The following is a 14,484-nucleotide window of genomic DNA, read 5'->3' on the forward strand; positions in this document are numbered from 1 at the left end:
AATACTAGCCTTTCTGTACAGTTCATTCATGCGAATAAAACCCCTTTCCCGAAGCTAAACCGATGATTGATCATCATTTATTGATGTTTGATCGCATATATTTTCGGAGGTGTGCCGGCACTGTGCACTGGAAAAATATGCAGATGTAAATATTGGACGCAATTAGATTATAAGCTAATTACTGCTGGCACAGTTTTGTGGCGGTAAACCATTATGATCGATTGATTGATTTACATAATAGATGGCGGTAGCTTGGCGATGCACTGCAGTGTCGGTCGATATAAGATGTTTGGGTCGGTGACTTTTCTTTAAGGTGATTATAAAACGAAGCCAAACTTTGAATTTTCAAGAGCACAAGACTGGAGAATCTGTCACCAGTTCGCGTTGAAAAACCAATCAAATTGCTTGCTTGCTGGAGGTGACCAATGGGATAAATTTTCAACGCGGAGCGCTTTTCGGTTCTTTCGTCTTGTGCTCTTCAAAATTTGAGGTGTGGCTTCGTTCTATAATCACCTTAACTGCAATTGCAATTCGTTCTCTTAATGCTACAACAAGATAACCCGAAAATCAAATTTTTTGAATCGCAAGCTTATGAGTCGTGGATATTTTTCAGATCTAATTAAGAATAATGTTTTGACATATTGGAGTCAAACATTTCAAATTTCGAGTTATCTAGTTGTAACATTAAGGAGACGAATTGTGGTACGTTTGTTGGATTTTCCAGTTTTCTTCAATGTACTGTTTGATTGATGGGAAGTCTTACCTTTTTTGATTGGTGGAATATTAGAGTAGACTAGAGAAAGAATAGAAGGCAGCTCCTCGGGTATGATAAGCGCGGTAGTATCTGTAAGAAATGGAAACAAAATCTAATTATTCTCTGTCGTATAGCGATGCACTGTACTTAAAATAGTGTAAAAGAGGATCGATTTCGACAGGTTGTCTGGTATTGCACCCTTTCTGGGACGAAAACTGCTGTTTATATCGTTTTTTACGGCAACGAATATTACTAGCAAATGACTTATGTTGAGGAATTCTAATAATTCAATATATCTTTGATATTTGATTCAAACACAATTTTGATACATCAATGTAAGTACGTGACATGTCGCGTCGTTTCCTTATTGTGTTATTACCATGGAATCGGCGAAGTAATTTCATTGAAAGTGTTTGTCTCCAGATGACTAGTTGTCCTTGTGAATAAAAGCAATTTGTTTTTCTTTTGCTCAAAAGAACGGAAGCATTTGTACCAATTATATGTTTCCACACATAATCAATTAGCGAAATGCGGAAAAGTTCGGAAGGCTAATTTTTTAAAAGCGAAAACTAATATCTTCTTCTTCTTCCTGGCTTTACGTCTCCACTGGGACAGAGCCTGCTTCTCAGTCTTCTTATGAGCACCTCCACAGTTATTAACTGAGAGCTTACTATGTCAATGACCATTTTTTGCATGCGTATATCGTGTGCCAGGTACGATTATACTTTTATGCCCTGGGAAGTCGAGAACATTTCCAACCCGAAAAGGTCCTCGACCGGTGGGATTCGAACCCACAACCCTCAGCTTGGTCTTGCTGAATAGCTGCGCATTTACCACTACGGCTATCTGGACCCCTAACTAATATGAGAAGGTCGAAAAAAAAAATCAAAATTGTCGAATTGTTGAATTAAGTTGTGAGGAACAGTAACTTCTGAAAGAAAGCGAAAAGCATGTTTCGCAACATTGCGGCTTCTAGAGAATGGCAAATCTCAAATTGTACCTTGTATTTTTCCAACATATGCTGTTTTTCACGTTTTTTTTCGGCTACAAAGTTTCAATTAGAGCTTTTCGCATTTTTAAATGTTTGGGGAATTTTTGTTGACGAATACTTTTTTCTTTGATGTATTCGGAAATGTAGTTGATGATTTTAACACACCTTTTGATAGGCACTGAATGCCTGCTCAAATCCGCTCATAAACCGCTATTTGTATATGATGGTAATACTTCACAATTGCACTTAAAATGCGACCATGCTGAGGGTCGTGGGTTCGAATCCCACCGGTCGAGGATCTTTTCGGGTTGGAAATTTTCTCGACTTCCCAGGGCATAGAGTATCTTCGTACCTGCCACACGATATACACATGCAAAAATGGTCATTGGCATAGTAAACTCTCAGTTAATAACTGTGGAAGTGCTCATTGAACACTAAGCTGAGAAGCAGGCTCTGTCCCAGTGGGGACGTAACGCCAGAAAGAAGAAGACTTTTGTTATTTTAGAGATATTTCTTAGCACAACAATAACATTTATTAGAAAATTCCGATACATGAGCCAATGAGGCTCACCTTTGTACTTATTTTCCTGCAATCAGTTCTCGCATAACTTATGATCTCGCCCTAAAAGCCATTGGTAACCATGTGTGTAGCTCGTTGTTTCTGAGCATTTGCATGGATTTACACGTTTTTAACATCGGTATGGGGAAGAAATGATCATAATCTAATTGCCCGTGAAGTTGTTTTGGAAGCTTATTCTTTCATTTGCTCAGAAAAAAAACGAGCTACATACGTGGTTCCCAATGGCTTTTAGGGCGATATCCAGATTATGCAAGCGTTGGTTGGCATTCTCAACATTAAAATACCGTGAAAAATGATCAATCTCACCCGAAATTACGGTATTTAGGATACGGTCAAACATTATGCCGGAACTCAGGTTTTGTAACAAAGTTTCATAGTTTCTGATTTCGGAACATCAATGCTTTATTTTTGAAATTCCTGTTATTCTGGAAGGGTTCTTGTGGGTATCATGAAAGGATTCTGGCGAGAAACCCAAAGAAAGCTGATTAGATTTCTGGATAGATTGTGATAAAGATCCCACACAGTTACTAATGAAATCACTTAAAAGTTTCTGATAAGTTCCCTGAAAGGTTTCTGATGAAATCCCTGGAAGGATTCTGATAGAAACCCCAGAAGTTTACTGATTGAAATTCTGGACAGTTTCCGGTGGCAATACTGGAAGGTTTCTGATGAGAATCCTGGTACAATTCTGGATAAACGTGCTGGAACATTTCTGAGAACGGCATCAGATTCAATAACCCAAAAAATTACTAGAGATACATAATTTGATCCTTGAGACACGCAAAAGTGTTATTTTTTGATAAACTGTGCAATTGGTTATTGATTTGTGTTTTGAAATACATAACCACATTGAGAGAAAACTGCTCTTATTAACATGGTGAGTATGTGAACATTAGACGAGTGATTGGATAATATTTTTTTAAAAAATTTGAACATTCCCGGGCTATCCGTTTTTTTTTCACTATATATATTATGAAGTTCAAAAGATTGATTCAAAAAGGTGTATTGAATCTCTATCAAGACAGAGACTGCTTTTCAGTGGACCAAACACTTTAAACATTCACAAGCCATTATTTTTTTTCCTCTAAATATATTATTAATTTATTGAGCTTCATAATATATTCTAGTCTACTCAAACACAGCAAGTACTTTCCAGGATTATTCCAAGTACTGGCTCTGTTTGAGTGGACTAAAATATATTATGAAGTTCAATAGATTAATATACCTTTTACTTCTTTGACATCGAATTGCCTTTGAATTTATGAAATCTACTTTCTTATGTTCGTTACCCTTCAGACGACATCAACGAGATGGTAGGCATTGATGCTGTTTCTACCGATCAGATGTCATTAGCCCGAAATGTAAATTGCACTTTCAAATTGCACCAAATTTCCGGTTTGCACCCAAGTGGAAAACCGAAACAAGGACGTGCTGGATTGAATTTCAAGCAGATATGCATCGAACGCCCGTTGCCACTTAGTTACTCTGCGCCACCTATTGCCTAGTTGTCCGTTCGCCGAATGGAGTTTGCGCGGCTTTCTGCTTCCAACGGTTAGTTTCGCCGCTATTGATATCGCACACTTTGCGAATTAATTTGTTTTCACTTTGTATGATACAGTGTTGATTTCTTCCGCTGTTCATGAACATACTGGAGAGCGATTGATTTCATGGCGATTTATGTTTTGAGTTTGACATGGAAGTTTCCACACAGAACACATTTTCATACCTCTTGTAACAAATTAGGCATTGAAATTTATATTCCGATGCAATTCATCTTTACGGTTCTTTTTTGGTTTTTAGTTAACCTTGTAGATATTCGAAGCCATTGGATTGACGATCAATAAACAGCTGACATTCAGTGTCGATTAAAAGCCCTTTGAGTAAAAACTGAAGAAAGATTAACTTTACAGTTGCTAGACTCTAGCAACGAAAGGAAAATGCGAAACAAAATTTCCTTTCGTTGGAGGCACATGATCGAAATTTAGGCCAATGATCTCGTGGCATGACATGACCTTCGTTTGCACTAAGTTATTATTCCACTGCATCAACGCTCCACCAGAAGGTTCCTCGCTTGCGGTTCAGTGCTTCGTTTAAATCCTTTGATTGCTTGTTGCTTGTCGCTCAAATGGAGACTATGCTGAGTATGCCCCTTATGTATGTACCAATATTCAAGGTCTCCTCTCACATTTTATGTATACATTCAGAGTGCTTTCAACCGGTTCATAAAAACGCAGCTTCCAGACACCCCTTGCAGCATATGTATGTAGTAAAACTTGATTCAAAGACTTCCTCATCGCTCTAATAATGCCGGTACTCGTGAACTCGTTCCTCAACCTTAGTCGGAAGCAAAGATGTTTTTTATAACTGTTATGTAAAAAAAAACTATTCACATAAACCCACCACTAAAACGAGTTTCTTATGGACAGTAAATCAAACAAGTGCAGAACGAATCGTTTCAATTCGATTGCAACGGTGGCTCAATTTAGATCAGTCACTCACGGAAACAAACAAAAAATCCAACGGCCTTCGTCCAAGACAAAAGCTTTAATTTTGTCGTTTCTGTTGATTACTTCACAGATCATTGGTCTCTGGTGAGAATTATGATATTAGAAATCGAAGGTCACTGTGTGGTCGAAAACCTCGAAGACAAGCTAGTATCTGTGCCATATATGTAGAAACTGATGATGCAGGTGCATGTAGTCTTAATGGATTTTGCGCTTCATCATTGTGGAAAGCGTCATTCCAATAATTTGTCTAGGTTCCAAATTGGATAACCGTGGATGCGTCACCAGTAAAAGGCAAAAACTACTGACTCACATTATCTGAGGTCACTTTTTGTCAGACGAAGCGATTTCGCTGTCGGCATTAGTTTTTGAGGAAAAAGCAGTGCTGCATGAAAAATTGCCATTTGGAACATTTGGATCAAACATATCACTTATTATGGGGGCCTTCCTTAGCCGAGTGGTTAGAGTTCGCGGCTATGCTTAAGGTGTCCGGGTTCGATTCTCGGTCGGTCCAGGATATTTTTCGTAATGGAAGTTTCCTTGACTTCCCTGGGCATAGAGTACTATCATACCTGCCCCGCGATATACGAAAGCGAAAATGGTAACTTTGGCAAAGAAAGCTTTCAATTATTAAGTGTGGAAGTGCTCATAAGAACACTAAGCTGAAAAAACCGAATTTAGTACTATACCATTTAATTCCACTAGAGTTTGTATCCTTTGACAGATACGCGTATTTCGACCTCAACTGTAAGGCCGTCTTCAGTGTCGTGTACTAGTCTAGTACACGACACTGAAGACGGCCTTACAGTTGAGGTCGAAATACGCGTATCTGTCAAAGGATACAAACTCTAGTGGAATTAAATGGTATAGTACTAAATTCGGTTTTTTCATCTACTTATAGGTATTCTACTAAACAGCTCGAAGATTTATTAACACTAAGCTGATAAGCAGGCTCTGTCCCAGTGAGGACGTAAAGCCAAAAAAGTAGAAGAAGATATCACGTATTTTATACGAGGAAACTCATCAATTTGACGAGTTTATCCACGGTGTTTTGCGGGTTTGATGTAATTAGTATGAATAAACGAGTTATAACGTGAACTTTCATGCGATTTCTGGTTGTCTGGGATCGAAGGGACCATCGAGACAGGGAGAGATCGAGAAATAGAACACATTTCTAATGAGCACTAGATTGATAATCATTCCATTACAAAGAATTTAGTACTATAATATCAGAGTTGCTCCATCCCTTTACCCCGAACGCCACTACTCCGAATGGGTCACTACCCCGAAAGCCATTACCCCAAAAAGGTCATTACCCCGAACGCCACTACCCGGAATGAGCCATTACCCCGAATGCCACTACCCCGGACGCCATTACCCCGAATGCATAACATTTTGACACTTATTCTGGTTAGAGAGTGGGGAGATATAATTGTACGATTGCTTATGAGTGTTTAACAAGTTGTAGCAGAATTTAAGCAAGCAAGAATTATAGCAGGATTCACTTTAGTGAATGCCTTCAGGATATATATCTTCAAAAAAAGCTGTTATATATGGAAATATTAGTGACTAGATTATCCAACGAAAACTTGAAAGAACGGCCTGTTCAAGAAAGAAGGGTAAATTTCTGGTGAAATGTTTTTAGCTATGACGCGAATAATCACTGTAACAACGTGATGCTATGGCACAACCTATACATATTCATAAGAAAGGATAATATTTGTTTAAAATAATTTGTTTAAAAACAAAATTAAAATATGAACACCACCAAGAAGTCCAAATACCGGTGATCATGCAGCTGTTCAGCAAGACTATATTGAAGGTTATGGGATCGAATTTCTCCTGTAGCGGATCTTATGCATTGAACATTTCCTTGACGTCCCTGGGCATAGAGGCACATGTACAAGAATGGTAAATTTCTCATTCAAAAATTTCGCCCATTCAAAAATTTCGTAACGCTGAAGGGGGCAAACAATGTTGTGGCTGGTTGTCCTCAAAATGTTACAGCCCATACACAATATGTAGAATTTCCATACAAAAATGACACGAGGGGGTGAGTAGGTGTCAAAAATTGCAATTTTTGGCGTTATGAAATTTGTGAATGAACCCTCGAACTGTGGAAGTGCCCACTGAGCTGATACACAGGCATTCTCAGAAAAAAAAATGAGAAGAAGATAGTTGCCAACAAATATCTTGTTCGAAAGAATAGCAGACATATAAAAGAAGGGCAGATATATGATGAACATTTTACCGACGAATTTTACGCGCCATTAATTTCCAGTTTTCATTAGAGACGCATTTTTGCCCGCAAAACAAGATACTGCACTGTACCTCATACTATTCGGGGTAGTGATTCATTCGGGATAATAGCGTTCGGGGTAATGGGATGGGATTTATTGTCGTCAATCATGTTTGTAGAGACGAATTCCATCCAGAACGAGTCGAAAAAAAAATCGTGCTCGATAGTCTTCGATTTGGATTAAACTTTACATATATTAGAAGTATGATACAATAAGTGTTTTCCATAGAAAAATTGATCATTTTGACTCAAGAATAACTTTTGGAAATGGCCTAAAATTTTTTGCATGCAACTCATTTTAAAAATTCTTTCGAAGTTAGTTGATGTTAGTGCATAATGTATAAAGAAGTTGTAGTGAACCGTTTGAACTATAAGAAAAAAAATATAAACTGAAAAAATATTTTATTTATTTTCATAAAAAAAAATCAAACATCAAATTTAAATTTCAAATTACACGATAACCCCATTTTCAATAGTTTTTAAATTTTTACCATAGAATCTTGATGGTAAACAGATGTTTAGGACAAAGTTTCATGATGGAGAAATTTTAATAATTTTTTTTTTCTAAGAACAACTTTTGACCGATTTTGAACAAAATTAATACGTTCTGATGAAACAATAAGAATCTTGTAATGATTCTGAACCATAATGATTATATGGATAATTTCTCTAGAAGTAGCCATTTTCGAATTATATCGAGTTTAATGCAAAAAATATTATTGAAATATTAAAATAGGCCATTTTTATTAGTTATTCGCGGTTCTCCGTCAAGGAAAATAAGTAAGTGGAAAGAAATAAGGTCTTTACTCTCGAAAACGTAGTATTATTAATTGTTTTTGCACCGACTTTATCCTTTCTTCGTGTACTGTTGAAAAAGGTGACCAAATTATGCTGCTATATTCAAGTCTTGATCTAACATAGGCAATAAACAATGTTTTTATTGTGTATCGATTTTTGAAGTTATAAGCGAGGCGTTTAATGAAGCCTTTAAATACACGTATCTGTCTAAGGATTCAAACTCTAGTGGAATTAAATGGTGTAGTACTGAATTCGGTTTTTTCATCTACTTGCAGTAGCTTGTTTTGCGGAAAAAATGTTAATTATACTGTTATAAAAGATTGAACATTCATGTAGGGTGCAGAGCTACTTGGGCACTTACATGATTGGAGGGTTTTTCGATATCCACCCACCCTCTTGTCACACTGTTTATGTGGAAATTCTACATTCTTTGTATTGGCTGTTACATTTTGAGGACAACCACCCACCCCTTTAGCCTTTAGTTATGAACTTTGAGCATGGGCTTTCAATGAAATAAGCCTTTTATTGACTGAGAGCTTTCTTTGCCAATTTACCACTTTTGTACATGTGCCTCTGTGCCCAGGGAAGGCAAGAAAATTGTCAATGCAATCAATGCAATTTTTGAAAGCAGGATATCCTTAAGGCATTCATTGAAGTTAATCCTAATATAAATTTAATCATAAATTTCCCCTTCTTTTATCTTCGTGTATTAAACAGTCAGGTCTGTTATGGAACTGCTAAGCACTTTTCTGACATAATCATTTCTTCATTATCTTGAATTAAACACAACTTATTTTTGTGCGCAACTAAGGTTGTAATGTCTAATACGGCTTAAACCAGCCGACGGTGTTTTGACGGTAATTTTTGTGGTTATCTTATTGAAATTCAACTGAATGATGCCTTAAGCTTAAACCAACGAAAGTTTAACTGAACGCCACTACCCAGAATGAGCCATTACCCTGAATGACTCTATGAAACTACCCCGAATGCCACTACCCCGAACGCCATTACCCTGAATGCATAACATTTTGACACTTATTCTGGTTAGAGAATGGGGAGATATAATGAGCCTATTCATGCTATAAAACGTTTGACTTTTACTGTGCGCTCTGTTTTCAAGTTGCCCGTGAGAGAGAGCGAGACAGCACCAACACACGGCGCACAGTAAAAGTCATGAGAACAAAATATTATATGGCACGTACAGAGGCTCATTGTACGATTGCTTATAAGTATTTAACAAGTTATAGCAGAATTATAGCAAGCAAGAATTATAGCAGGATTCACTTTAGTGAATACCTTCAGGATATATACCTTTAAAAAAAGCTGTTATATATGGAAATATTAGTGACTAGCTTATCCAACGAAAACTTGAAAGAACGGCCTGTTTACGAAAGAAGGGTAAATTTCTGGTGAAATGTTTTTAGCTATGACGTGAATAATCACTGTAACAACGTGATGCTATGGCACAACCTATAGGGTATCCGTCCTATTATGGAGGACTTAAACACGGTGTTGAAATTAAAATCGTATTGCAGTGTCCAAAACCTAAATATTATAGTATTTTGCACTGTGAAGTGTTAAAACTATCCTTTTTCTGGAGTATAGTAAAGTAAAAAAGTAATTTTTGGAATCAAACATACATTTTTAACATAAATCTGAAGCTCTTCCTCTGTCCTATTATTGCGGTATTTTGTCTTATTATTGCGGTAGTGCCGTCCTATTATTGCGGTATACCAAAAATTATAGATTTTATAATATTCAGTACCGTCGGACGGGGCTACTTTTGATTGCAGGGGCTACTTTGGACACTCTTCTTATGTATTTATTAACAGTGTAAATATTAATCTGAGCAATTTTGTGTCTTCAGCACTTTTATTAACCAATATATGCTCTACCACTAGGCACGATTTTTTCTTGGAACAACATCAACAATAACAGAATAAACAAGAAAACATTTCATAAAAGCCCGAATAAATATTCACAAGGTATAAAACATTGGCTATACAAACATTGTTTGAATTTTACCCATGTCGTGGAAACTTATTGGGAGCATCACAAAACTATCAAATCGTCATGTTTCATGAAAATCTTGTGATTTGTTTTGCTTTAAATTGTTGTTTTATTAAAATAATTGATCATAGGTCTTATTTTTGCGACTTTTATTTTATTATAATGTTTTGGTTTGTGTATTTTACAACATAAAAAAAATAAAATCAATGTTTGTAAAAGTGAATAGACATAAAACACACATATTTCAATACGTACCAATGTCAAATTCACAACATAATCTCTAAAAAACTGTTTTTCGTCATATTTTACATGAATTTGTAGTACAGCACAGTTGTATCCTTCAAATGCTTAAATTAAACTACTCTTAAGCCAGCTCTAAACTGCTAAGAAGCTAAAAGCAAACTTACTTCTTTACGATCTTGCTAAACTTTACTTCATAGATTGCGTTTTTAATGAAAATTACTTACAGGTATTAAATTAGTTACCGATATTAATGTGATCCTTCAACATATCGTTCATATAACAGTAAGAATAGAAAAAGAAGAGTTTTTGTACATAACTCATTTATCATCGTAGTACCTAGTAGTTACGTCGTTCGTTTATGTCAACTTGAAAATCGAGCAATCGTAACTGATAGTTCCATTTAAGAGGAAGTTGAAAATTTAAGTTTCATACTGCAAACTGAGTTAATGGCATGTTTCGTTGAAATTTGTTATGTATGCGTAATTGATTCTATAGCTTTGCAATTTTCTACATTAAGTTTATCAATGAAAAATGTTCCATAACATCACAGTGGACGACAATCTATTGAATCAGTTTGAAAGCTATAAGGAAAAATCATTTTATTAGCAAATTGTGAAAATGTCCAAAGTAGCCCCTTTTTTGTCTTGTAGGACACACTTTTTTCGCTATTCAAGCATTTTTGTTATATCTTGATGGATTTGCCTCATATTTTGCACATTTGTTACGTACATATACAACTTAAATATAGGCAAAAATTATCAACATCCATCCATAATTCAAAGAGTTACAAATCCTCAAAGTTAGAGAATGTGGAAATAATGTCAAAAGAATCCCCGTTTGACGGTATACATTAAATGCCACACAATGTTTGAGCATTGAAAGTATGCTCCCTCCTTGTTAATGACACTGCGCGGTACTGTCAGTTTGTGTGGCTTTGGACATATCTACTAACATACTCTATGTCACGTTTCGAAAACAAATCAACAGAATCGATTGATTTTCTGCCGGTTTTGTCTCATCTTCCGTCGTAGCTGCACAATGTCAATGTGAACAGACAAGGCTCTTCCATCTGAGACCACTAGTCGCTATACAAGAAATGAATTTGTTGACTTAAGTATAACCTACAATTTTGGTGCTTTAAAAAACATTTTCCACTGGCTTTCACCATTCCAATGCAATTTTAAAAAATTGCTTCCTTCCGATCATCTTGTATCTTAGTTTTTCAACGTTTCGTTTGCATTTTCAATCAGTTTACGTGATTTTTTTTTTGGTAAAACATTTTGTTGATTTGCAATATATTTGTAAATAAGAGCAACTACAGGGTAAACATAAACATAAGTCTTTTGTTTGACTAAATAAATGTATGAATGACACAAAATTATGTCACAAAATAGTATCCTAATAATATAATTAATGTTTCCAGCAATAACATTCAAAATGACTATTGAAATATCGAATTTTACATACAGGATTACAGATACCGCAATAATAGGCAAATAGCTATTTTGATTGTCCTATTATTGCGGTATAGGCTTTTTCTGAAAAAAATATAGAACTTTTATTCAAAATTCAATATCTAGCATGTAACTACATCCATACTGAACTGATATACCCGCTGCATATAATTGTTTTGGTTCTAAACTTAAAAAATCACGTTTATGAAAACCCGTCCGTAGATAGAGATACGGGTTAAAAATATAGGCTTTTCTTGGTGCATCATTTAAAACTGTTCTTCCAACGATCAAAATCGTTTAATTTTAAAATAATTTATCTGGTACAGTTTGCGAATACTATAAGCTTTCATTATCATCAATAATATCCATATAAAATAGAGTTTTCGAGTAATAATGAGGGTTTCATTCTTATACCGCAATAATAGGGAATACCGCAATAATGGGAAAATTACCCTACATATTCATAAGAAAGGAAAATATTTGTTCAAAAACAAAATTGGAATATGAACGCCACCAAGAAGTCCTAATAACGGTGATCACGCAGCTGTTCAGCAAGACTATATTGAGGGTTATGGGATCGAATTCCTCCGGTGGCGGATCTTATGCATTGAACATTTCCTTGACGTCCCTGGGCATAGAGGCACATGTACAAGAATGGTAAATTTCTCATTCAAAAATTTCGCCCATTCAAAAATTTCGTAACGCTGAAGGGGGCAAACAATGTTGTGGCTGGTTGTCCTTAAAATGTTACAGCCCATACACAATATGTAGAATTTCCATACAAAAAATGGCACGAGTGGGTGGGTAGGAGTCAAAAATTGTAATTTTTGGCGTTATGAAATTTGTACATGAACCTTCGAACTGTGAAAGTGCCCACTGAGCTGATAAACAGGTATTCGCAGAAAAAAATGAGAAGAAGATAGTTGCCAACAATTATCTTGTTCGAAAGAATAGCAGACATACAAAAGAAGGGCAAATATATGATGAACATTTTACCGACGAATTTTACGCGCCATTAATTTCCAGTTTTCATTAGAGACGCATTTTTGCTCGCAAAACAAGATACTGTACTGTACTTCATACTATTCGGTGTAATGGCGTTCGGGGTAATGACTAATTCGGGGAAATGGCTTTCGGAGTATTGATCCATTCGGGATAATAGCTTTCGGGGTAATGGGATGGGAATTCTTGTCGTCAATCATGTTTGGGACCGTCCATAAATGACGTAGCATTTTAGGGGGAAGGAGTCTATAATTTTGCTACGAACCATGTATTAGGTGTGGGAAAATAGGCTACGAGGGGGGATGGGGGTGTCGAAAATTGGCCAAAAAATGCTACGTCATTTATGGATGCTGCCTTTGTAGAGACGAATTCCATCCAGAATGAGTCGAAAAAAATAAAATCGAGCTCGATAGTCTTCGATTTGGATTAATTTTTACACATGTTATAAGTATGATACAATAAGTGTTTTCCATAGAAAAATTGATCATTTTGGCGGCGTTCAGACGCTGTCGTTTTTCTAACATGTACAAGTATACAGTATACCCCCGCTAATTTGAACTGTACCTCATGCAAACCATCGGGGTTCATTCTTAATTTGAACTTCTAGTCGTTATTTTCAATCTGAACGACGTGCAAATTACCGGGGTACAGATTAAAAAGTGTTCAAATGTGGTCAAACCAACGGGGATACCCGATATTAGCGTTTCTTTGCCACAGCGGAAAGATTGTCTATCAGGTTGATCTTCGAACGGGTTCCACATAATATCACCGTCCAAAAGGAGATTTTACTACATCCTAATTTTAAGCTATCCTTTTCATAATTAATTGCGTCTTCTTCTCGAAATAGGCGTATTGCAATGTGGCTGTGTGTATTTCATCAAAATTAGAAGCCAAATCCAAACGAAGCTTAGTATTTAAAAAACTATTTGCTGAAAAACTAGTTCCTTTTTTATCTTCTATTATTTGAAAATACATTGTTAAGTAAAAATTGTTCAATACTCATAAGGAATTGTACACTTTTCTCCCTACTTTGTGATCAGAATTAATCTCAAAATATTATGCATTCGGGGTAATGGCTTTCGGGTTAATGGGGTTCGGGGTAATGACATTCGGGGTAGCAGCGTTCGGGGTAGTGTCATAGAGTCATCAGAGTTTTCACTATAGTTTCATAATTCTTCTTTAAAGTTTGTATCCTTTGACAGATCTCTTACCGTATCGTATATCGATCGTATCCTATCGTATATCGTATACCTATACGCGAATTTTGACCTCAACTGTCGACTCGACTTTCGCAGAACATTTGCCCAAACTCATCATCAACTGCGAGCGGTGATGGGTCCAGCAGCGTCAATAATGTACTGATCAATTCAATAAATATCGTCGGTTGGCAGGATTATAGTATGAAAATAACTCATCAATCGCTGCTACCATCCAAAAAATGTTGAGTGTGAAATTATGGGCTGCGAAAATAAAATAATTTATTGTTTTGTTGAATGGTGGAGGCGCACACGTATCTACCCGTACTTTGTACCACCTCTCAATTAGCACTCTCGATCCGCCACGATCTTTGTTGATGGCCTATTCGTTAGAAGGCCTCCTCATTTGCAACAGGTGAGCCTCCGCAAACACCCAATTACATAGCTCATTAAGGTATGCCCAGAGGTCCGAAGACGAGTGGTACGAAACGTCATTGAAAGTTGTATTTCTGCTGAAGCACCATGATTCAGTGGTAAAATGGCAGCAGCGCAGTGACACCCGTTGCGGATCCGTATTCGTATAATTGGCGGCCATGCAATATAAAATCTCGTGCGCGATGACATTCGTTTCATCCGAAGGTAGCAGCGGGTTA

At 36.4% G+C, this 14,484-nt stretch overlaps 1 protein-coding gene across 1 annotated transcript in view; it reads right to left on the reverse strand.

Annotated features, from left to right (window-relative positions):
• LOC5568933 overlaps positions 1–14,484 on the reverse strand; it is a 38,135-nt gene that overhangs the window by 6,332 nt on the left and 17,319 nt on the right. The window contains exon 2 of the mRNA XM_001658205.2: positions 764–844. Within this exon, the coding sequence (XP_001658255.2) occupies positions 764–844 (81 nt within the window). The remainder of the gene's footprint in view (positions 1–763; positions 845–14,484) is intronic.

The sequence above is a fragment of the Aedes aegypti genome, chromosome 2, assembly GCF_002204515.2.
Source record: "Aedes aegypti strain LVP_AGWG chromosome 2, AaegL5.0 Primary Assembly, whole genome shotgun sequence".
Lineage (NCBI taxonomy): Eukaryota > Metazoa > Arthropoda > Insecta > Diptera > Culicidae > Aedes > Aedes aegypti.